Raw genomic sequence first — 22,397 nt, 5'->3', positions numbered from 1 at the left:
AACACGGAAACCATTACATAAGTGATGTACCTCAGTCAGTCTGTAGACTGGGTTTGAGTCTCAGCACTGCATGAACTAGGGAGGTGGCACGTGCTTGTTATCCTGGCGCTTGGGAGGTCAGTGGAGGCTCAGGAGGTTTGTGTGGGTACCTCACTGACTCCTGGATGGGCCACAGAACATGACGGGAGGTAGAAAGTAAACAGAGGCTCACCTCTGTCCAGGCCTTCCCACTGTCTCTAGTTTAGTTCTTGTCATAGGTGGCTCTTTTCCTCAGTCAATGTGGACTAACATTGACTAACAGATGTGCGTGACCTTTTCTTGTTGGCCACTCACACCCGATTTCTGGAAGGCAGTTCTCTGGGATCTTAAGCGCCAGGATTAAGACAGTCAAATCTGCTGTCAGCTTGGCAGATGTAATCTTCCTGTTCCATTGTCCTGGCTTCCAGGGCCCCTCGTGTCTGTTGCTGTATCTTTGACTTGCAGTAGCTAGCTATGATGTAGCTATCCTTTAAAGCATTTGACACTTGCTTGTTTTAATTTTGTTTACCCTCCTCGGAGTTGTGCAGGAGCACCAGAAACACTGGAAATGCTTTTCACAGTTGAGGTTGTGTTTCGTGAAGCACTGGCCTCCCAGGAGCTGAAAGATTACTGTGATTTTTTTTCCTGGATACCATGGGTAGGAAATAGGCCAGGGGATTGTCACCTGTCACCTGCCTGAGTGCTCTTATCTTTAAAAATGCCATCTAAACTAGTCTCTTCTGTCTCGGGACTGGCAGGAATGTTAGCGTTGAGAATGTTGCTTGAAAGAAATTTATCTACAGAAGCAGAAAAGAATTTGAGCTTATTTGCTGAAACTGCTATTTGTGAGGAACAAAACCCGGCAGACTTTGTAAATGGGTAATTTCAGAGGAGAGCAAGCGTGTCGCCAAGACAATATTTTGAAAACAAGCCACACTTTGTATTTTTAGCTTTTCATGTTTATTTATCAAAATTAGTATCATCCTAGTTGTTTGGAAATTCTTTCCATTTCATTTCTTGCCATAGGATGGATTCATGATATAAGAACTAAAAACATTTCATAGAGGATTTAAAGAAATTTTGTTAAGCCAGGCATGGTGGTGCGTACCTTCAATCCCAGCACTCTGAGATGGAGGGAGGAAGGGCAGGAGTTCGAGGTCACTCTTGGCTACATAGTATACTGGAGGCCAGCAGGGGACACAGTGAAATGGCTCAGCCGATGAAATGACTGGTAAAACCTGACAACCTGAGGTCAGTCTCTGGAATCGATGTGAAGGTAGGGGGAGAACAGATTCACAGTGCTGACCTTCGACTTCTGTGTAAGTGCACCGTGGTGAGCACGTGGTGAGCGCATGGTGAGTGTGCGGCCCCTTCCCCTAGTAAATAAGCATCTGCATAGAGTAATACAGTTTTTCAAGGAGGAGAAAAGAAACATTTGCTGGTGCAGAGGTGATGGCGTTAAGGGAGGAAGCCAGCAGGTCTCCCAGGCCTTTCCTGCAGGTTAGCATCCCTGATCATGAATAAAAAACCGTCTCAAATCTTCGACTCCTAAAGGATCCAGACTTAATTGAGGTGGGGTTTCCCTTTTTGAGTCCCCTATTTTAACAATAACATTATATATCTTCATTCCCCTTGGTGGAGCCCAGGATGCTTAAAGCTTGTGAGTGTGATTCCACTGGGGGTGGTGGTGGTGGTGGTGGTGGTGGTGGTGGGATGAGCCCAAACACCAAACTCAAAACCAAAGCCACCAACCCACAAAACCACAAAACCACCTAGACCCAAAGACCTTGGTTAATGTAATAAACCCTACTTTCCACAGAGGCTCTATGAGCAGAGCAAAGATACTGGGGGAGCCCCTTCTATTGCAGTGCCAGTGTTGGCGGCTTAGGGACTCTTCTTGTCCTGCTACTCCCTCCTACCGGACATGGAGTTTGGGTGGGAAGAAAGGTGGTTTTCCTGGTTTCCTGGGACAGTGGTCTCAGCTGCTTCTGTGGAGTCGGAGGGGTGGGTGGGAGGAACTCTGACCCTTTATGCTTACAGAGCGAGAAGAGGCCTTTACAGTTTTTCTACTTTTAACCCCCCTTTATCTAGGCTGGTTAGGTTTTTTTGTTTGTTTGTTTTTGTTTTTCTTTTTAAGTCAGCTTGATGAAAGGGTCATGCAGGAAGAACAAATCTTTATCGAGGACATACCTCTATTACACTGACCTGTAGGCAGATCTTTGGGGCATGCAGTGTCACTCGTGGGCAGGAGCCCTGGTGTGTTTAAGAAAGCAGGCCGAGGAAGGCCTGAGAGGCAAGCCGGTCGATAGCATTCTTCTATTGCCTCTGCTCCAGTTCTTGCCTCCAGAGTCCGGCTGGACTTCCTGCCCTGACTTCCCAGGACGATCTGGATGATGGACTATATAATCTGCGAGGTGAAATAAACCCTTCCCTCACCCCACATTGTTTTTAGTCTGTGCTTTATCACAGCAATAGAAAGCAAAAAACTAGAACATCAAGTCGTTTTTATGTGACTCTGGCTATATAGTTATATAAAATTGACGTGTATATCAAACGTTTACTGATCATAAGTCATAATAAAATTGATATTAAGTTAATTATTTGTTATACATATAATGTTGGACTTATGAAAGACTAACTTGTACACAAAAGCGATAAACACACCTGTTTATTCTTGCATAAGGAATTGGGTCTTTGCTGAGTTTTTGCTAGGGCAGTGTGTGGTATACCTTCAGTGTTTTCTAGAGTTGATCACTAACTTGATCTTGTGATCATCAGTGTTGAGAACTCTGCTTCACATAAATATGGCTTCTGTACTGTTTTCAGGACCTAGGGAATTACATCTTTATTCAACAATAGCCTGTTTTTCCTCTGGTTCTTGACTCCAGTGAAAATGGGCCGTGTTTGTGCAGATACAGTGTGGGTCTGGTGCCTCTGGATAGAATTGTATGTTGAAAATTTATCTAATTGCGGTAGTGGATAGCATTGTATTTTTCTAATTAAAAACCAACCACACAAAAAACATTGAACAAAGTTTTTTTTTTTTTGTTTTGTTTTGTTTTGTTTTTTGTTTTTGTTTTTGTTTTTTTTGTTTTTTTTTGTTTTTGTTTTTTTTTTGTTTGTTTTTTTTTTGTTTGTTTTTTTTTGTTTTTTCCCAGATAAAGTTTTATGTAGCCCAGGCTATCCTGGAACTCATTATGTAGCTGAGGATGACCTTGAATCTCTGACCTTCTTTCTTTTACCACTGAGATGCTGGGGTTACAGGTGTTTTATGTGGTGGATTCAATGATGTTAAGCAAACACTCTACCAACTGCGCTACACCTTTAGTCCACAGGGTACGTTCTTGTTGACTGTGTTGGCAGTCACCTTCTCTGGTTAGGGAAAACTAAGATAATAAAGACTTGATTAAAGCTTCCCAGTGAGTGCTTGACACAGTGACACGGCTCAGAAGCCATCTCCTTGGGTCCAGAGGGCTTGCTATTTGAAGAGTAACATCTCCTCCCATCTAGAAGCAGACACACTGAGACCTAACTCAGTTTTAATTGTTGGTCTCTGGGGATGGAAAGAGGGAACTATTAATTTGTCGGGCAATTGATTTTTCTCTGAGGATGAGAACACCAAGTTGTCAGTCACTGAACTGCCACTTGTGTTAATGAATTATATTCTGACTTGGACAACTTCCAGCTCTATTAATAGGTTATGGGAAGTCTTCTGGGAGAGAACAAAGGTACACATGATTGTTTCTACACGCAGAAATAACGGGCTGGAGGACTTGGTGGGAAGAGTGAAGCCCTGGTTCTTAGTCCAAAAACCACGATTCCTATCTGAACCTTCGCTTTCAGGGTTGCTCACTGCTCAGTGCCAGACTAGGTCGGGAGTTTGAGGAGAGGATGTCTTGAGCATGATGTGTGTAAGTAAATAAGGATTCTGAGCATCTTTGATTTTCTGCTGAGATGTGCTTAGTTCATTACTTCCATCTGGTGCCTGCCCTGGTGCTGATTAATGGAATCATGCCAGTGGAGAGCGGATGCCACCTATGTAGGTTTCCACTGAGGTAGATCACCAGATGCATGCTAAGTGTCCTGGCCAGAATTTCTGTGCTTATGCTGTTATTATAAATCAAAGAAGGCCAGGTGTGGTGGTGGCGCACACCTTTAACCCTGGCACTCGGGAGGCAGAGGCAGGTGGATCTCTGTGAGTTCGAGGATAGCCTGGTCTACAGAGCTAGCTAGTTCTAGGATAGCCAACGGTACACAAAGAAACCCTGTCTCACTGCCTCTGACCCCCCCCCCCCCCCCCGATAAAAATAGTCAAAAAGGCCAGATGCAGGAGGCTGATTCTATCACTCAGGAAGGAGACTGACTTAAAGTGGAAGTCAGCCTGGTGAGCACAGCGCAGCAAGTTCTAGACCAGCCCTGTCTCCAGGAGTGAGACCCTGTCTCATAAAACAAAACCCAAAAAGTTACTGAGGGAGATCAAGCATTGTGTGGGTGCTTGTGATTCCTGGAGGCCGGCTGGTTGGGAGTTCGTTTACGGTCAACCTCTGCTACATAGCAGGTTCTCAAAGTCAGCTTGAGACCCTGTCTCACAACAAAGCCAGTATGTGGGGTTGGAGAGCAGGCTGGGAGGCTAGAACATATGTTGCTCTTGCAGGGGACCTGGTTTGGGTTCAAAGCATTCACATGGTGGCTCACAGCTGGCTGTAACTCCATTTCCCCAGAATCTGATGTACTTTTTTGACCTCTGAGGGTACCAGGCACACATGTGGTACACACAGACACATGCAGGCAAAATACTCATACACATAAATGTAAAAAGAAAAAGAAAAAGAAAAAGAAAAACCCCAGCAGCAAGCAAGAGCTTTAAAAAGAAAAGGCACTGTGTAGAGTTTGTTTAGTTTTGGAGGGTGGGAGACAGGGACATCTTAATTCTTCTGTAAGGAGTGTCTGTATCTACCTGTGTATCTCACCCACCTTTGTGTCTGGTGTTTCGTGACTCTGCCTCAGGTGTGACTTCTTCTTGGGCTGCTAGCATGGGTGGTGTTCTTTGAGTAATGAGTGGGTGGGATGAAATGTGGTAACAAGACTGTGACTCTGCTCTGGTGAGTCTGGGTCTCCTTGGCCTGTACTTGATACACCCATATAACCCGAGGGTCCTGCAGCCTTCTGACTGGTCTGCTCACTAGGGTAGGAGATTGTGTTGGGAACAGGGATTGGCTGATTATATAGAAATGTGGGCTAGCATCTTCTGATGCCACTCTCCCTGGGTTTTGCTTCCTGCTCTTGAAGACCCTTTGTGAAGCAGTAAAGATAAGATAAGATAAGTAAAGATAAGAGCATTGTAGGATGACAAACTTTAAAAAAAAAAAAAAAAAAAAAAAAAAGCCGTGTTTGCCTACAACTGCACGCCACAGGGCTTTAGTGATGATCTTCCTTCTAGGAGGAATGCGAGTTCTGACGTCATACTGAGAAGTGACAGACAGCTCAGAGAAGTATGGTTCCTTGTTCATTGGAATGACAGAAGTAGGGTGGGAGAGCACAGCACAGTCTGATGGGGAGGTGCTCAGTGGCAGGCCTGTCACCCTTTGTCATTGCAGCGTGACATTGTCCTCTATGAAGTGCAAGCTCTGAGAGATATCCGACTGCATTATGGGGGTGTATGTCGGCGGGGAAAACACAAACAAATCTCATAATGTTTTAAGCACACACGGGATTTTGTCTTGGGCATATATTCCTAGTTATCCTTGGCTGCATGAGGTCTAATAGGATGATGCCCTGCAAGCCCGACACTCTGGACACATAAGAGAGTCTGGTTTGTACCTGAAAGATACAGAGGAATTTATAGTCAGGTTGCTGCCCCAGGAATTCTGGGTACTGTGGGAAAGCAAGAGCCAGCAGTTATCCCTCCAACCTTGAGCTGGAGTTAATTTGTCTCAATAGCAAAAGATGTTGAGAAACCCCCGTCAAGTGAAATTATTATTATTATTTAAAGATTTATGTATTTATTATTTATACAGCATTCTGCCTGCAAGTACATCTGCAGGCCAGAAGAGGGTACAGGTAGTGTGAAGGTGGTGGTGGTGATGACGACGACGATGATGATTCTGATACTTGATACTTAGACCAGGCTGGCCTAGAACTCTCAGAGATCCACCTGCCTTTGCATGTGTAACCATGCCCCCAGTTCAGATTAAGGCATGTCTTTTTTCCCCCCCTTATCCATGTGTTCCACTCTCAGACTGGGGAAGGAGACTCATCTCCTCTAAGAATTAACCTAGACTGGCTGGTCCCGGGATGGAACTGGGAAGGTGGAAAGCCTATTTGATATAGACAGTAACATGGGTAACTCTGCTGAGCAGGAAGTGGGCTCCCAGAGGTCACCTTCCAAGGCTGGAGCCAAACGAGGGAACTTTAGTTTATCCATATGAACAAGAAAGAAAGGACAGGCACTTCTCTGCCCTTCCTCTACCAGCATGCATTTCACACACACTGAAAGAGAACTATCTGTTCTTTGGTTAGAACGAAGCAGCCACACAAGAGTTCAGCACTGAGCAAAGGATTGCTGCATTTGTGGCCGTCATTAAGGGCGTCCTAGTTCCCAGCAAGTTAAGTCTCTAGCTGAATGGACTTTTCATACACTCATACAAAATAAAAATAAAAAGAATTACATGTATTTATTTTGTGTCATCTTGCCAGTACAATTTTGTTCTGTTAACCATAAACCCCATTTTTTAGGAAGTATTTTCTTCTCTTTATTTTATTTAAAATATTTTGTTTCACTAATGTACTGGGTATGGAATAAAGATTGTCAGGCTTGGGGCCCACCTCTGATTTTTTTTTTAATAGAAGTAAACATCTTCCTACATTTTCTTTGTTTAGTTTCCGCCCGCCCCCCCCGCCCCTTTTTTTTTTTTTTTTTTTTTTTTTTTTTGAGACAGGGTTTTTCTGTGTATAGCCTTGGCTGTCCTGGAACTCACTCTGTAGACCAGGCTGGCTTTGAACTCATAGCCATCTCCTGCCCTTGCCTCCTGAGTTCTGGGACTAAAGGTGTGCGCCACCACATCCTGGCTCTTTAATTTCAGTGGATGAAAAGCGTGCGAGAGTGGTTAACTCTAAGTGGTTTTGTTTGTATTTAGGTTCTCATGTAGCCCAGGATGTCATCAGACTTCCTGTGTAGCCAAGGCTGCTCTTGAACTATTGATCCTGCTGCTTGTCAGATGCTGGGATTACAGGGGAGCACCATACCGGCGAACCTCTAAAGCAGCGGTTCTCAATCTGTGGGTGGAGACTCCTTTGGGGGGGGGGTCTCGTATTAGATACTCTGCATATCATATATTTACATTATGTTTCATAACAGTAGCAAAATCACAGTTATGAAGTAGCAACAATTTTATAGTGAGGGGGTCACCACAACATGAGGAACTGTATCAAAGGGCCACAGCCTTAGGAAGGTTAAGAAGCGCTGTTCGAAAGTTTTGGTTGTTGTTGGTTGTTTTTCTTTTTTGTGAGTCGGAGACTCACTGTACCTTCCTGGCTGGTCTGGAACTTGGTTTGTAGACCAGGCTGGCCTTGAACTCAGATCTGCCCTTCCCTGTCTCTCAAGAGCTGGGATTAAAGGCTGGGAGATATATATGTGTACACACACACACACACACACACACACACACACACACACACACATATCTATATAAATAATGAAAATGTTATATAAATATTATAATAATTTATACAAGAACTTTTGCCCTGCCCCCCTTTCTTCTGCTCAACCCAGGCAGGCATCTATTAACCAATCAGATCAAGGTTTACATAGTATCATTTGGTGTCTATGAGGATCTCCTCACTGGGGGGGGGGGGGCAACCAGATCTTGGGGGCCAGTATTTAACATCTGAATATGTAACAGCGCTAGACCAACTTCCTACACTTAACCACTGAGCCATCTTTCCATCCCTTCAGTAAACTTTTAAATTAACCAGTTCCCATCTGCCCTCTCAGGATCCAGTGACTTTGGGCCCACCTTTAGGCTGGGAATTAACAAGAGAAAAGGGTTTGATTGAATTTCTTAGATATGCAGAGAAGTTCTGTACAAAAGTAGGTGAGGATCAAAGGCCTGCTCTCCAGAAGATGACAAAATGCAGGAAGAGGCTAGCTAGGCACAGGAGAAAGGGAGGCAGTTAGGGATGGTAAAGGGACTGTGTTCTGTATACAAGGTGGTTAAAGTCTAACCACCATCAAGAGCCAATCAGAATACTCTTTCTGGAACAGAGAAGAGAGTCACCTTTAGACATAGAAATGTACTTTTAAAGTTTTTCAAAGATTTATTGTTCTTATGTATATGAGTGTTTTACCTGAGTTACGTGTGTGCGCGCGTCAAGTGGGTTCCCGGTGCCAGTGGAAGTCAGAAGAGGCTGTTAGGTCTTTAGAACTGGAGGTACAGATGGTTGTGAGCCACCTTGTGGGTGCCAGGAACTGGGGCTGGACCCTCTGATCCAGTCAGTGCTCTGAACTGCTGAGCCGTCTCTCTGGAGGGTCCTTGTAAATCAAACTGCCCTTGCAGAAGGGCAACATGTTCTGATTTTAAAGCTTTTTCCTGTATTGGTTGTTCACTTTGGTTTATTCCAAAGAGGATAGTTTTGGGGTGCCATATTCTGGTTCCCTTGTCTCTCATGTATATACCATCTAGGGCCAAAGTGGTCATTATAAGACAACCTCCTCTGAAAAAGGTTGCTTTTTCTAGTTTTTTTTTTTTTTTTTCTGTGTAAGGGACATGGTGACAGAAAGAGTGGGTCCCATGTAGTCGCCGCCAGTGTTTGTGTCAAAGAAAGCAATGGGCTTTGGGACCCTTCCAGTAGTGCCGGCCAAAAGGAAGGCACACGACACTCTGCCTCTGCCGAGTAATAAGGAAGTAATTTCTGAGTGTAGGGCTATGCTTGCAGCTGTCATTAAAACGGGCAAATATTTTTCTAGCCAAATGGTATATGTCAGGAATGAGCTTCTCATTTTAACACCCAACATATTTCTGGCTGCTATTTGATGTCAAACATTTCAATTTTAGAAATATTTCTTTTAAATGTCTTGGAGAGACTAGTGTCTGGAATTTTTTAAGGATAATGAATCCTCGTCAGCAGGGAGAGTCGATACAACAGAAGTGTGTAAAAAATGCTTGTGTGGGGGTGGGGACTCAGCTGGTAAAGTGCTTGGCCTGCAAACCTGAAGACCTGTGTCCCACCCCTAGCATCCACCTAAAAGGCTGGGAATGCTCCTCTAATTCCAGTGCTGGGAGGCAGAGGTAGGGCGGTCCCGGGGCTTGCTAGTCAGTCAGTCTGGCCAAATCAGCACCATTCTCTCTTTCTCTCTTTTTCACACATATACACATGATACACATGAACATAATACATATATATACCTTACCTGAAAAAAGTTTAGTGGGCATCTAAGAGGGGTAAGAGTGGAATGGGGAAAATGTAATCAAAATAATTATGTACACATAGAGAGTTTTCAAAGAATAAATATATTTTTAAAAGTATGTTGGATTGTAATTGTGGAAGACCCCCAATATTAGCCACGCTCACTCGCTCACACCCACACAGACACCCACAAACAAAAAGCTGTGTTTCCCTGTGCTGGTGTAGTGTGTTACTTGGCCATTTGGGGAAAATATTGTTTTAATCACAGTAAAAGGCTCTATATTTTCCTATACTTCTCTCTTTTCTCTAGAACCGGGCCAGTTGTACATGCAGCCATTTTACATTAACATTTTTATTTATCTGGGTATGCCTGAACACGTGCCGTGGTGCCCAGGTGAGGGCCAGAAGCACTTGTGGGAGTCAGTTCTCTTCCACCTTGTGGGTTCTGGGGATCAAACGTAGGTCATCAGGCTTGGCAGCGTGCACACTTAGTCTGTGCTGAAGCATGCTGCTGGCCCTAGGAAACTCGGACCACAAACCAGAAGGATGACTCCCACTTCCTCCCTTGGTTTCTTTCTTTCTTCCACCCAGAATCGCTTGGGTCCAAGGTTCCCCTTTAAAATCACCAGACTCTAAGGAGGTATCACTACAAGTAGAACTAGACATCTTGCCTAAAAAACACCCAGGAAGATGTTTGTGCACTATCCAGCACCCTCTCCCTCTTTTCCTTTCTCTCTTTCTTCCCCCAACCCTTTCCACATCCCTCCCTCCATCCCTCCCTCTTTATCTTGTTGCAAAGCCCTTTAATTGTGCTCCTGGGCGGCTGGGAGAACAGCGGTTAGGAGTGGCCAGACTGAGTGTTCCAGCCACTCCTCCGCAAATGGGGCTGCTTATACACCAGTGTTTCCAAGTGTGCAGGGGTGAACTTTGAGTTGGACTCTTTGGCAGGAACCTGAAAGTCTGTGTGCTGGCCCAGACAGAATCATTATTCTCTTGTCACAGTTGAAGAACCGGGATCTGAGAGTCGAGGCTGGCATAGGGCCCCTGGTCAGCAGTGAAGGTGGAATGAAAGCCAAACCTTCCAGCTCTTGCTCAAGTGCTCTCAACCGTGGCTTCCCACTCTCACCTCAGATGCCTTCTATGCTATGAAAAAGTGGGAATGGCTGGTGGTGGCCACACACACCTTTAATTCCAGCACTCGCGAGGCAGAGGTAGGCAGATCTCTGAGTTTGAGGTCAGCCTGGTCTACGTAGTGAGTTCTAGGATAGCCAGGGCTACACAGGAAAACCCTATGTTGAAAACCAAAGAGAAAGAAAAAGGAAAGAAAAAAAGAAAAGGTGTAAATGATGGTTAATTCTGTTTTAATTCCAATGTTAAAGAAAAATTACAAGTGCTTTTTAATGCCCGTAAGGAACTGTCTAGATGTTAGCAAAATTAACTCTGTAGCTGCTGTGAGATTGTTCTCTCTCTCACCCTCCACTCTGATGGGCTTCGCTTCCCTGTTCCTTTACTGTATATGTGTGCTGAGACTTTATCTCCAGGGCTGATAAATGAAATGCCTCAGCAGGCGAAGGAGCTTACCTCCAGGTTTGATAACCTGGGTTTTACCCCAGAGGGCTATGTGATGGGGGGGGGGGGTGGGCACCAACCGCCCATTCCCGTAGTTGTCTTCTGACCTCCACATGTATTCCTCCCTGTAAAAAAAAAAATGAATAAATGTAAAAATGACTTTCTCCTCAGTGCCCTGGGATGATTTTCATATGCTGTATTTCTCTGCTGCCATTGGTTGCTCAGTTGAGCTGTGGAATAGGCTTCCCTGTATGAGTCAGGGTACTCATTCTTCTGGCAACAGGATTGATTGTATCCACTTTTGCTGCTCTGAACAGTTCTGTCATGAACACTGAGGCCCTCACATCTATGTAGGATTTCAGAGGAATCTTTTTGGCTGGCGCGGAGTCTTATCAGGTCAAGAACAGCTGCTATTCATATTTCAGCTCTGGGTCTGGGCTAGCACTTTTTTTGGGACTGAGGGTACCAGCGCATACCGTGGCTTCAAGGTGCTGGGGGAAACCACATGCAGCCAGTGCTGCTCTGGCCTGTAGCTGCTTTCCCAGCCCTGTCTACATCTCTGGCTTGTTGGTTCCTGTTCCCCACCGTTGGTTTCTCAGGCACTGTCCGCTACCCATGTAGCCCCTGCTCCCCAGAGATGACTTCCCTCCTGCTGCTTATTTTTTTCTGAGATAAATAAGGCCATCTCATGCCAGGCCCCTTCACCCAGCTCTCCTTTAGAACTACTCTGACCTCTGTGAATAGGTTTGCAAGTGGTAAAGTCTTCCTGGAATGGATGGGGGATGGGGGAGTACCCTTCTTAAAGGTTTCTGAGAGAAAGCTGGAAAGAGGAGGCTACAGAAAGGGCTGAAGGGAGAGGCTGGAGATCTGGTGGAGAGATGGCTCAGCAGTTAAGATCACGTGCTGCTCCTCCAGAGGACCAGAGTCTGGTTTCCAGCGCTCACTTTGTATGGTTTTCAGCCACCTGTATTTCATCTCTAGATCCGTCCCATGTCTCTGGCCTCTGCGAGGGCACCCGCGCTTGTTTGCGTGCGTGTGCTTACACACACAGACACAATTAAAAATAATTTAAGAATTTTAAAGCGAAGTTTCTGAGGGCCTGTGGCGGAACTGCTCTGAGCCTGCTTGTTGAGGTCGCTAACTCTCTCCTGCAGTCCTTCTAGTCTCTGAAGTTCTTCAGCCAATCAGGAGTGTCCGACTTCATTCTGTGTAGTTATTCTTCCCTCCTTCCTAATCCCCCCTGCTCCCCTAACCCCCACTGCACACTTTTCTTCAGAGCACTCCCTGTGCATCCTGGGAGTTTTCTTTTCTTTCTCCTGTGTTTGAGCCCCAGCCTGTTTCTCTCCTCAGGGTTCTGTTTGGTCATACTCCCAGCCCTTCTCCATGTTTTGCTTTCACATTTTGCTCCTGAGAGCGAATGCACAGGACATATATTTTTACTGTAGTGTTTCCCATCCAGAAATGGTGTTTCCTTACCCAGCACCTGATTTATATTACAGTATGATATAGACTGGGAAAGTTTCGCTTAGAAATTTAGTAACCAAGTTTATCATAACATTCTTTTGGTTGTTATTTTGTTTCGTTTTGTTTTTGAGACATGGTTTCTCTGTGTAGCCCTGGCTGTCCTGGAACCCACTCTGTAGATTGGGTTGGCCTTGAACTCAGAGCTCCACCAGTGCTGCCTCTGAGTACTGAGGTTAAGGACTTGTGTCACCACGCCTGGCCTCCATCATAAGTTTCTAAATGAACACACTCCAGTGGCGTGAAGCACATACCTGTTTGTGTGTGACCATCACCCACCATACTCAGCTCTAGAACCTGTCTTACAAAACCGACTCTCTCTACCACTGAACCGATTTCAAGGCATTGGAATCGCTCACTTCTGACCCCTCCACCCCCCCGCCCCCCCCCCAGCCCTTAGTAGCCGATATTTAGCTCTCTGAGTCTGGATTTTGACTGCTTTAGGTGACTTAGGGAGTGGAATTACCCAGCATTTGTGGGAGCTTTTGCCATCAGTGCTGATTCCCTACATCGAGTCCTTAAGTTCTTATTTTTCTCTTTACTTTCACTGTTGTGACTAGTTTGTAATCTTTACTGCTAACTTAAGAAGTGCTGCAAACAGGGCCCTGGGTTTAATCCCTAATATCAAGCCTAAGGACAAAAATCACAGTTTGTAATAGTTTGTATACTGCCCAGTGTCTAATAGTCCTTAGTAAATTCTCCTTATTTTATAAGTTGTTGGTTTCAAGCATTTTTTAGAATTGCGGTCACCAAGTGTACAGAACACTTTATCATTTTTGCAGCGTTACTGCATTTCAGAGATCTGGGCCATGGTCAAGGCCAATGGGAGGCAGTTAGGGAAGTGGTGGCACTCCCTGGCATGCTCTAATCTTGGATAAGTGGGTGTTCAGGAGCACAGTTGGGTCAGGGCCACTGTTGGGTCAGGGCCACTGTTGAAGCGGGGCCATTGTTGGTGCAGGGACAGTTGGCACTATTGGAGCAGGGGCACTGTTGGTGCAGGAACATTGTTGGCATGGGTGGCAACTGACACTTTGTTGTGAAATCCTAGTCCAGCAGACCCTAACCTGGGCACCATGACCTATTTTTTGAGAATCTAGCGCATGGCTAGGGTTGATCCTCTAGTCTCCTTTGGTTGTCATGACAATAAAGTCCCTGGGAGGAGATAATATTTGCTCTGGAAACTTGGACTGGCTCCTTCTGGTCGAATGATGACTACAGTTTAAAGTAACTAGGAGCATTAACAGGAAAGAAAATGGCCGGCTACAATTGCGTGTGCCTGTAATCCCAGCACTTCACAGGCAGAGGCGGGAGGATTGCTGCAACTTCAAGGTCAGCCTGGTCAACAAATTAAGTTCCAAGCCAGACGGGGCTATATCATGAGACCCTGTCTCAAAACCAACTGACCAACCCAAAAGTTAATAGAAAAAAAATGAAGAAACTTACTACTATTGTGTCAGCAATGTTTGGCCATAGCTAATTTAATAAAGGTCAGTAGCTGAGAGTAGCCAGTTCCTGGGAGGATCACAGATACCTGGAGAATGGGAATAGGAGCCTTGGGGAAATAGGAGCCTTAGCATCTCAGTCACCATTCATCTGGAAACCTGCCTCCACCCCCCGACCCCCCCACCCCCCATCCTGAGCTAAGACATCCATGAAGATGGGCTAGCTGCCTCAGCCTCACAGTGGACATTCAGACTTCTCCATTTCTGTTACTCTGACACAATTGTTAGGAAGTTATCTAATAATGAGAAAATAAAAGTCCCTTAGATAATAGAAAGGTTTTGGGCAATATTTTCTAGAAAAATTTGACAAGCTTTGAGGGTGTGTGTGTGTGTGTGTGTGTGTGTGTGTGTGTGTGTGTACACCAGACGTTGATACAAACGTCTTCTATCTTTTTTTCGAATTTATTTTTGAGACAGATCTGTCTTTGAATCTGGAGTTCACCAACCAAAATGGCCAGTATCCGAGCTCCAGGGATCTGTCTGTTTCTGCTGACAGCCACCACCCCACCTTGTGATTTTCTCAATGTTATTTCTCTTATATGCATATTCTCATTACATGCATATGGACAGGGTTGATCCCGTGTGGACATCAGAATGGACAATGAACTATACAACAGTTCAGTTTCATGAAATTAAAAATCATCTTTATTGTAGTAGAAATAAACACTTATCACTTGATAACCTAACAATCTAAGCAACAATGAAAAACATATAACCCACGTGTATGATTCTTTGAACATCTCATTTCTTTAGTTGAAGACATTCTAGCCTTTGTAATCCAGAGTAAAGGCCAAGATTTCCTTTAAAAGGGGAACTTTATTCATGTTTTGAGGTTTTAGAACGACCACAGGCATTCGGAAATATATTGCACAAGCTGATCACAGTCATTTAAAAATAACTTGTGTTACTTATAACAGTGTGGCTACCGGCTTACGTGGCTTTTTGTTTTGTTTTGTTTTGGTTTGGTTTGGTTTTGGTGTTTCGAGACGGGGCTTCTCTGTGCAACAGCTCTTGCTGTCCTAGAATTCGATTTTTAGATCCTGTTGGCCTTGAACTCACAGAGGTCTGCCAGCCTCTGCCTTCCGGGTGCTGGGATTAAAGGTGTGCACCGCCATTGTCCTGTAAGTCTGTGTGACTCTTAAAGGCATTCCACACTGCTCTGTAGAAGCTTTAATGCCACCATGTTAATTTTTTAACCCAAGTTTTTGTAATGCCCCCGAAGAAGGCTCATTATTCTCTTTTATGAATAGTCTCGGGGATTTAAATCTCTGCCTCACACCTGTGGTACTGGTCAGTAGGAAAGGAAAGAATGTTATATGCAAACTGCTTTAAGCAATGCCTATTTCTGTGTCAGATAATAACTGCCAAAATGTGGGTGCAAGCAATGCCTATGTCTGTGTCAGATAAAACGTGGGTGCTATTGTATTCTTTTTTGTTTTCGAGACAGGGGTTTCTCTGTGTAGCCTTGGCCGTCCTAGAACTAGCTCTGTAGACCAGTCTGGCCTCGAACTCACAGACATCCACCTGGCTCTGCCTCCTGAGTGCTGGGATTAAAGGCATGCACCACTGTTATTCCTTCTTCCTTTTAAAACAAAATAGACCTGACATGAAACAGTGGTCACCACAGGAAATTCATTTAGAATTTACTTTTTTTATTGTTAAAATAAAATAGCACTTGGGCCTTAGGGGCCCTAGGATGTGAGAAGGAGTAGTGGAGGTAGGGCCTTGCTGTGTGACAGGGCTCGGGATACCTGCGCCACTGTGGCTATCAGGGTCCAGGTCCTTGAGAACTAATGAACAGTGTTTCCTTTTGTTAATCTGGACCAACTCAGTAGAGCATCGTGGTAACCACAGGTTGTTCCTGACTGATATCAACCAAGAAAAAAAAACAGATCAATTATTAACAGTGTATTTGTTAGGTAAAATCTTTAACACAGTGAGAGAGAGAGAGAGAGAGAGAGAGAGAGAGAGAGAGAGAGAGAGAGAGAGAGAGAGAGAGAGAATATTACAGCAGGATAACAAACACTGGCAAAGAAAGGACGGAAAGAGGGTTTGGAACCGTGTGACGATTCCTGCCCTTTGCATATTTTAGGCTGCTTAATAGTTAATATGACCGATGAGCTGCTAGCCTCGGACTCACTATTTTTCTTTTTTTAGTTCTTCCTCCAGCATTTTCTCATAAAAAAATGAAATGCTAACATGTATCAAAGTTAGAGGATTTTGCATATATTTAGAACACAGAGTCTTCCTTTCTTTATAGTCTTGGGGGTTGCGCCCAGGACATCTCTATGGTAGGTACAAACTCTGCTCCTGGGCTCCACTATGCAGATTCTAATGGAAGCTTTCACATCACTTCCTTTCTCACAGAAGCATATTTATGTTTTCTGTTTGGTCAGTTTGATTTTGGTTATTTAGTGATCTCTGTGAGAGAGCCTATCTTTCATTGTCAGCCTGCAGAAGTTGACCGTGACTCCCATGCATATGAAACAACCGTTTGTTTGTTTTTTCTTTTTAAAGGGTTATGGGTTATGAGTTACTTTTATTGGGAGAATTCCTTCAGTAGGGGAAGAAGCTCGGTGATAGAATACCTACTTAGACGATATATCAGGCCCTATTTCAAATCTCAGAAAGAATGACTCAAGGTGGAGCTAAAAGAGACATATAGAAGAAGAAATCCTTAGGAAAATAATATTATTCCAGTCATCAAAATAGTCACTCTGATGTGTTTGTGTTTTTAGTTTCGCTTTGCAGGCTGTGCAGACTCCGGTCTTAATTGTTTGCAGTAAGTGGCCATTTATGGAACCGAGAAAGAACAGAGGGAATTAACAATTTTTTAAAAAGAGAACTCTTGTGAGCTGAAGGCCAAAGACAGCAGTGAATGTTGACTTTCTTTAGCTACATTACTAGATGCCTCATTCTGGATTTGAAGTGTGTAGCTTTCTTTTTTATAACTTGCATGTCACCCATGAGGCCAGTTCTTTTGGAGTTCTGCCAGCAGCTCCAAAGAGCCTGGATTGGTCACAGGGCAGTTCAGATGATGATTCAAAGAAGTGTGGTCACTTTGTTCTTCATGGACGAAGGAAGCCCTCCTTGAGAGCCTCTGCTCTTTGAGAGGGTAGATTTGGCTTGTGCCGTTTCCTGCATGTTTACCAGACTTGCTGAGCTGCAGACTTATTAACGAACATTTTATCTCTTTCTGCTTTCAGTTCACTTCAATTGAGATGGACGTGGTCTAATCTCCACTGAGGCAAAGAATGGCCGCTAGTCCTGTGCCTCCCACGGAAGATGGACAGGGTTTCTTGGGCATTGATGACCTGCACTTTTCACTGCAAGGTAAATTCACACTTGAAAGGAAATGGGAATCCTCTCTGAGCCTCATGGGTTTCTCTGCCTCCTGTGGTTTTGAAAACCTGTCTGTTTTTTCCATCTGGAGAAGAAGCAGTATTAGAGTGTCTTAGTGCAGTTCTCTGCTTCTAAGGATTCCTGGAAAGAACTGGTCATCTTTGGTTTTGTGTGTGTGTGTGTGTGTGTGTATGTGTGTGTGTGTATTTTATTTGTGATCTAAATATAAAAGCAGGCCATGGTTTGCTTGGCATTATTTCCACTTATTTTGTGATTTTTTTTTTTTCACAGCAGCTTTGAGACTCGCATCTTTATTTTATCTTCATAGGTGGGAACAGCAGTGATACCGTGGATGGGTGACGTTTCAGTCATGTGAATCCCATATGTAATCCACAATTAGTCTTTTCAAAAGGGAGGGCTTCCTGTCGCACTTAGCTGTATAGCTGTTATTCATTTGAGAATTCATTAGCTAGTGAACTATCCATCTTTATTGATAAGTCTTGGTGTTGTAGCTAGCTAGTATAGAAGTGAGGCTCTTTATGATTGATATATATATATTCCCCCCAAAACAGGGATTCTATGTGTAGCTCTGATTGTCCTGGAACTTATTCTATAGACCAGGGTGGCCTCAGACTCAGATCCACCTGCTTCTGCCTGCTGAGTGCTGGGATTTAAAGGCATGCATTACTACTGCCTGGCTATGAAGTCAACAATTAAGACACTGTATAGAAACTACAGGTTTTGAGTTTATTTTTGGTAAAGATTCTAAAATGACTTTCTGATAACCTTCCTTTTAAATTTATTTTATTTTTTGAGACAAGAACTATGTAGGCCAGGCTAGCCTCAAATTCTTGCTCTCCCAGCCTTTCCCCATTGAGTGCTGGGAGGCATGTCCTACTGTGCCTGGTTCAAATGTTCTCTCTTTGAAACTGTTTTTAATAATTAGCTTCATCCAGATATAGATTTATAGCTATTGGAATAGACTGTATCTCTGTGGCGCGGATTTTTAAAAATAAAATTGTATGCTGGGCACAGCGGTACACATAAGTAAAGCTGACAGAAGGAGGCAGAAGCTGGAAGATTATAGGTTAGCATGGACTATTTAGCCAGACCCTGTTCCAAATAAAACCCAAGACAAAAAAATAACGATTTTAATTAGTATAGAGATTAGTATAGAGATAATAAGAGATATTTATTTGCTAGGAGGTAGTCTTAGGCTGTGAGATAGGGTCTGCCATCTCATGTCTCATGCTGGCCCTGTGGCTTCGTGAGTCTCTGGATCTAGTTGAGGGGTTTTATCATTTGCCCTTTGTGTCCTCATTTCCAGATTCCAAATTTGTCTCTAGCACAGCTGCAACAGATTCCAGCTGCAGCTGTGCTGGAGATTGACAATCCGGTTACACAAAGGGATTATCATAGTTGCTTGCCACATAGTAGCAGCTCAGTAAATACTATTTCTTTTTATATATTCATAATATAATATATAGCCGCTCTGCTAGCCTGACATAGGCCCTTCCTCCTCTTCCATCCCCTTTTATCTCTCCGGGACCTTGCAGATTTGTGTTTATTACACTTCATAGCATTTCCTTGCCACAGAAGAGCTTCCTGGGGGTTAGATAGAGGCCGCAGCTTCCCCGTGCTTTGCACAGTGTTACATTTTGCCCTAACTCGAGTGCTGAGCTTGGAAAGACTTCACCAGAGTCCCCAAGCTGTCGAGCAGCTGAGTTGTGATTTACCCCTGGCTTTTGTACTTCACCCCTCTGCTGTGCTAAAGAACAAACCACCAGAGGGGATTCTGCTCAAGGTTGTTTCATAGCTGCTTTTAAATTGGAGACTTACTCTGTTCCATAGCAAAATTTACACTAGGTTGTGGAAGGGGATTTCAGGTTCCTAAGGTGCTTAAAATAATTATCAAATTCCTCAGAAACTCTATGGTATATGTTTTCTAGAATGGGCCATTTAGCAAGGGGAAGCAATGCCCATGTTCTCTGAATGATGCACTTGTGTGATGTATGTAGAAGGTGTGCATGCTTTGCTCCATGGGTAGGACAAGGTGGGGTGACAGCATAGTATCATCAACCTAACACTGGCCAAGATCTGCTCACATTAACCAGGGACACTCAAAACATGTGCTCTGTGCCTAGACGGCCCACGCAGAATGAAAGCCATGCAATGGAATGAATTCTATCCCGAGGCTAGACTCCATGTTGTTTGCAGGTTTGAGATGGCTCTTCTCGCCAAACTGATAAAGGAAGAGGGGAAGGCAGGTCAAAGAAGGAAGAGCTTGTATATACCTGTGAAGACAGTTTCGGTATCACAGAAGAATTATTGCATGCTTGGGGGAAAAATGGTAGACAGAATTATTTTTATAAAGTACAACACAGCTGAAGGCTATTGGTCCAAGTCTTACTTTTTTTAGTATAGAATAGAGTTTATTCAGGGCATGGGGAGGGGAGTTAAGAGAGTAGTAGAGATAGAGAAAGGCAGGGGGGAGGGGGAGGAGAGGGAGAGGGAGAGGGAGAGGGAGAGGGAGAGGGAGAGGGAGAGGGAGAGGGAGAGGGAGAGGGAGAGGGAGAGGGAGAGGGAGAGGGAGAGGGAGAGGGAGAGGGAGAGGGAGAGGAAGTAGAGAAGTAGAGGCCGGCCATGAGCATGTGGAGAGGGGGAAGAAGGGAACGGGAGAGAACGGGAGCGGAAGGCAAGAGCAAGAGAACAAGAGAGCAGGAGCGGTCCAAGTCTTAGAAAGCATTTGAGGGGATGATAAGAGGTCTCAGTGGTTACAGGCAATTGCAGAGCAAGCCCAGTGACCTGAGCGTCAGTGATCTCTGCCAGGAGAGGACTGACTCCATTAAGTTGTCCGTTGAATCCTCCACACGTGTGTCATGGCACATGTACACACGTACAGTAATAGTAATATTTAAAGCTTTTTAAAGTAAGTATTTGGTTTTAATCATGATGTAAACAGCCTAGTATTTTTGTGTTTGCTGGCACTTTACAGGGAAGACGGAAGGGATTCTGTGTAACATGGGGGTGCTAGGTGCCGTTTACAAGGATGTGTGTTTTTTTCCCCCTCTTCATTTATAACCTGTGTCAGGCAGATAGAGACAGGATAACCAGTAGAATGGCCTGATTAGGTTACGATGAGGCTACATCATCTTATTGGAAGACACACAAGCCCTTCTTTAAGGCAAGGAGATTGTGGTCATGTCCTGATGGAGTAGTGCACTTAAGAAAAATTAAATATCCATGCAGAAGTGCGGTGACTCATAGAAGGGTGGTAAGGAGTGAGCACCTGCCTGCCTGCCACCCTCCCTCCTTTTCTTCCCTCCTTCCCTTCCCTCCCTTCTCTCCCTTCCTTTCTTCCTTTCATCTCCTTCCTTCCTTCCTTCCTTCCTTCCTTCCTTCCTTTCTTCCTTGCTTTCTCCTTTCTTTCTTCCTTCCCTCCCCTCTTCTTCCTTCCCTTCCATCCTCTTTATCTCCCCCCACCCCCCACCCCATGTGGCTCCCTGTGTCTGTCCTAGAGCTCACTGTATAGAGCAAGCTGGCTTCTCCTGACAGGTTTGGGAGTGCTGGGATAACAGGAGTTGGCTTAATTTTTGAAGACATTTTCTGTTTTTTTTTTTTTTTCTTTGATTTTGTTTTTTGACGAGGTCTCGTTATGCAGGCCTGGCTAGCCTAGAACTTGCTGTGTAGAACATACCTTGAGTTCACCGAGGTTCACGCCCCTCTGCCTCCCAGCGCTGGCTCGAAAGGCATGTGCCATCGTGCTCAGCTTGAGATGCGTTTTGCTGTTTCTGTCTTGCAAGGGGAAGAGATGTCTAGGGGTAGGAAGGAGTGGTGTGTGTGGATGCTGTTCACTGACTCCACTGTGAGGGATGCTGGCTGCCTAGGCTGGCTCAATCATGAGAATTCTTCTGATTAAATACTTTTTACTAGAGGTTGAACCTAAGCCCTTGCTCAGGCAAAGCCCTGGCTCTGCCACTGTGTTGCTCGCCCAGCTGCCTTTGAGAAATTCCAAAGGGAGTTGTGGCCAAGACTGAACCCTTTTGAACGTTTCCCCAGATCATTTAATTATTTCATGTTGAACTAGCAGATAGAACACGTGGACTGCCAAAGGACACTATATAATCATTTTGTTTTTACAAATAGGGTAGGTTAATGCTTTAGAAAAACAGAGTCCAGCTACAGGATCTTCTTAATTAGCCAGAGAACTAGGAAGGAGCCGTATTTTGTTACACAAACCACCATGAGAGGGCGTCACTTTCCTGTGGCCTGGCCCAGGTGCTGCTGAGTGCTTAGCTGACATTATGGGCCTGTGTGAACACAAGTTCAGCTCGGTTACTTTGCCATCTCAGACAATGTTTGAATGTTTTGTTTAGCACTGTTATCATTTAGGTGACATATTATAAAAGATTAAAAAACGTCTTCTGCTCCCAGGTAGCTCTAGGGCTAGGTACAGAAATCTGATCCCTGCTGCTGGATCAGTACTCCAGAGCCATTATCCCCTGAGCTACCTCACCAGCCCTGTAGTATCTAAGTTTTACTTGGTAGATGTGAAGAGCCAGCTGTGTGCAGAGGTTAGGCACTGAGGACGGATACGGAAATGGGCTGAGCACCTTTGTGAATCGTGGCATCTGGTGTGCTTCTGCCTGCAGATGTCAGGCAGAAGAGACTGATACTCTGAGGTAATCATCCTTATGGTACGTTCAGTGTTTAACTGTACAGGGTCACCATCTTAATTTTGATGTCTATCATGTAAATTCAGAGTAGGACTAGAAATGTCCAGACATTATTTTTTGATGTTTCAATAAGAGATAAAAATCTCGGTTATACAGTATATTGCAGATTGAGTTATGTGGTCCTCTCATTATTAAAAAAAAAAAAAGTCAGAGCTGGGCAGTGGCGGTGTATGCCTTTAATCCCAGCACTTGGGAGGCAGAGGCAGGTGGATTTCTGCGTTCGAGGCCAGCCTGGTCTATAAAGTGAGTTCCAGGACAGCCAGGACTATACAGAGAAACCCTGTCTCAAACAAAACAAAACAAA

The 22,397-nt window shown here is 44.4% G+C and overlaps 1 protein-coding gene across 8 annotated transcripts in view; it reads left to right on the top strand.

The window, feature by feature from the left end:
* Positions 1-22,397, top strand: part of Syne2 (spectrin repeat containing nuclear envelope protein 2) — a 309,215-nt gene that overhangs the window by 20,562 nt on the left and 266,256 nt on the right. For all 8 annotated transcript variants that reach the window (XM_076921989.1, XM_076921988.1, XM_076921985.1 and 5 more), the window contains exon 2: positions 17,222-17,348. In XM_076921989.1, coding sequence (XP_076778104.1) covers positions 17,270-17,348 — 79 coding nt within the window. In that variant the 5' untranslated portion in view covers positions 17,222-17,269. The remainder of the gene's footprint in view (positions 1-17,221; positions 17,349-22,397) is intronic.

Source organism: Arvicanthis niloticus, chromosome 23 (assembly GCF_011762505.2).
Source record: "Arvicanthis niloticus isolate mArvNil1 chromosome 23, mArvNil1.pat.X, whole genome shotgun sequence".
NCBI classification, from domain to species: domain Eukaryota; kingdom Metazoa; phylum Chordata; class Mammalia; order Rodentia; family Muridae; genus Arvicanthis; species Arvicanthis niloticus.
This window is presented reverse-complemented; position numbering and strand designations above follow the sequence as displayed.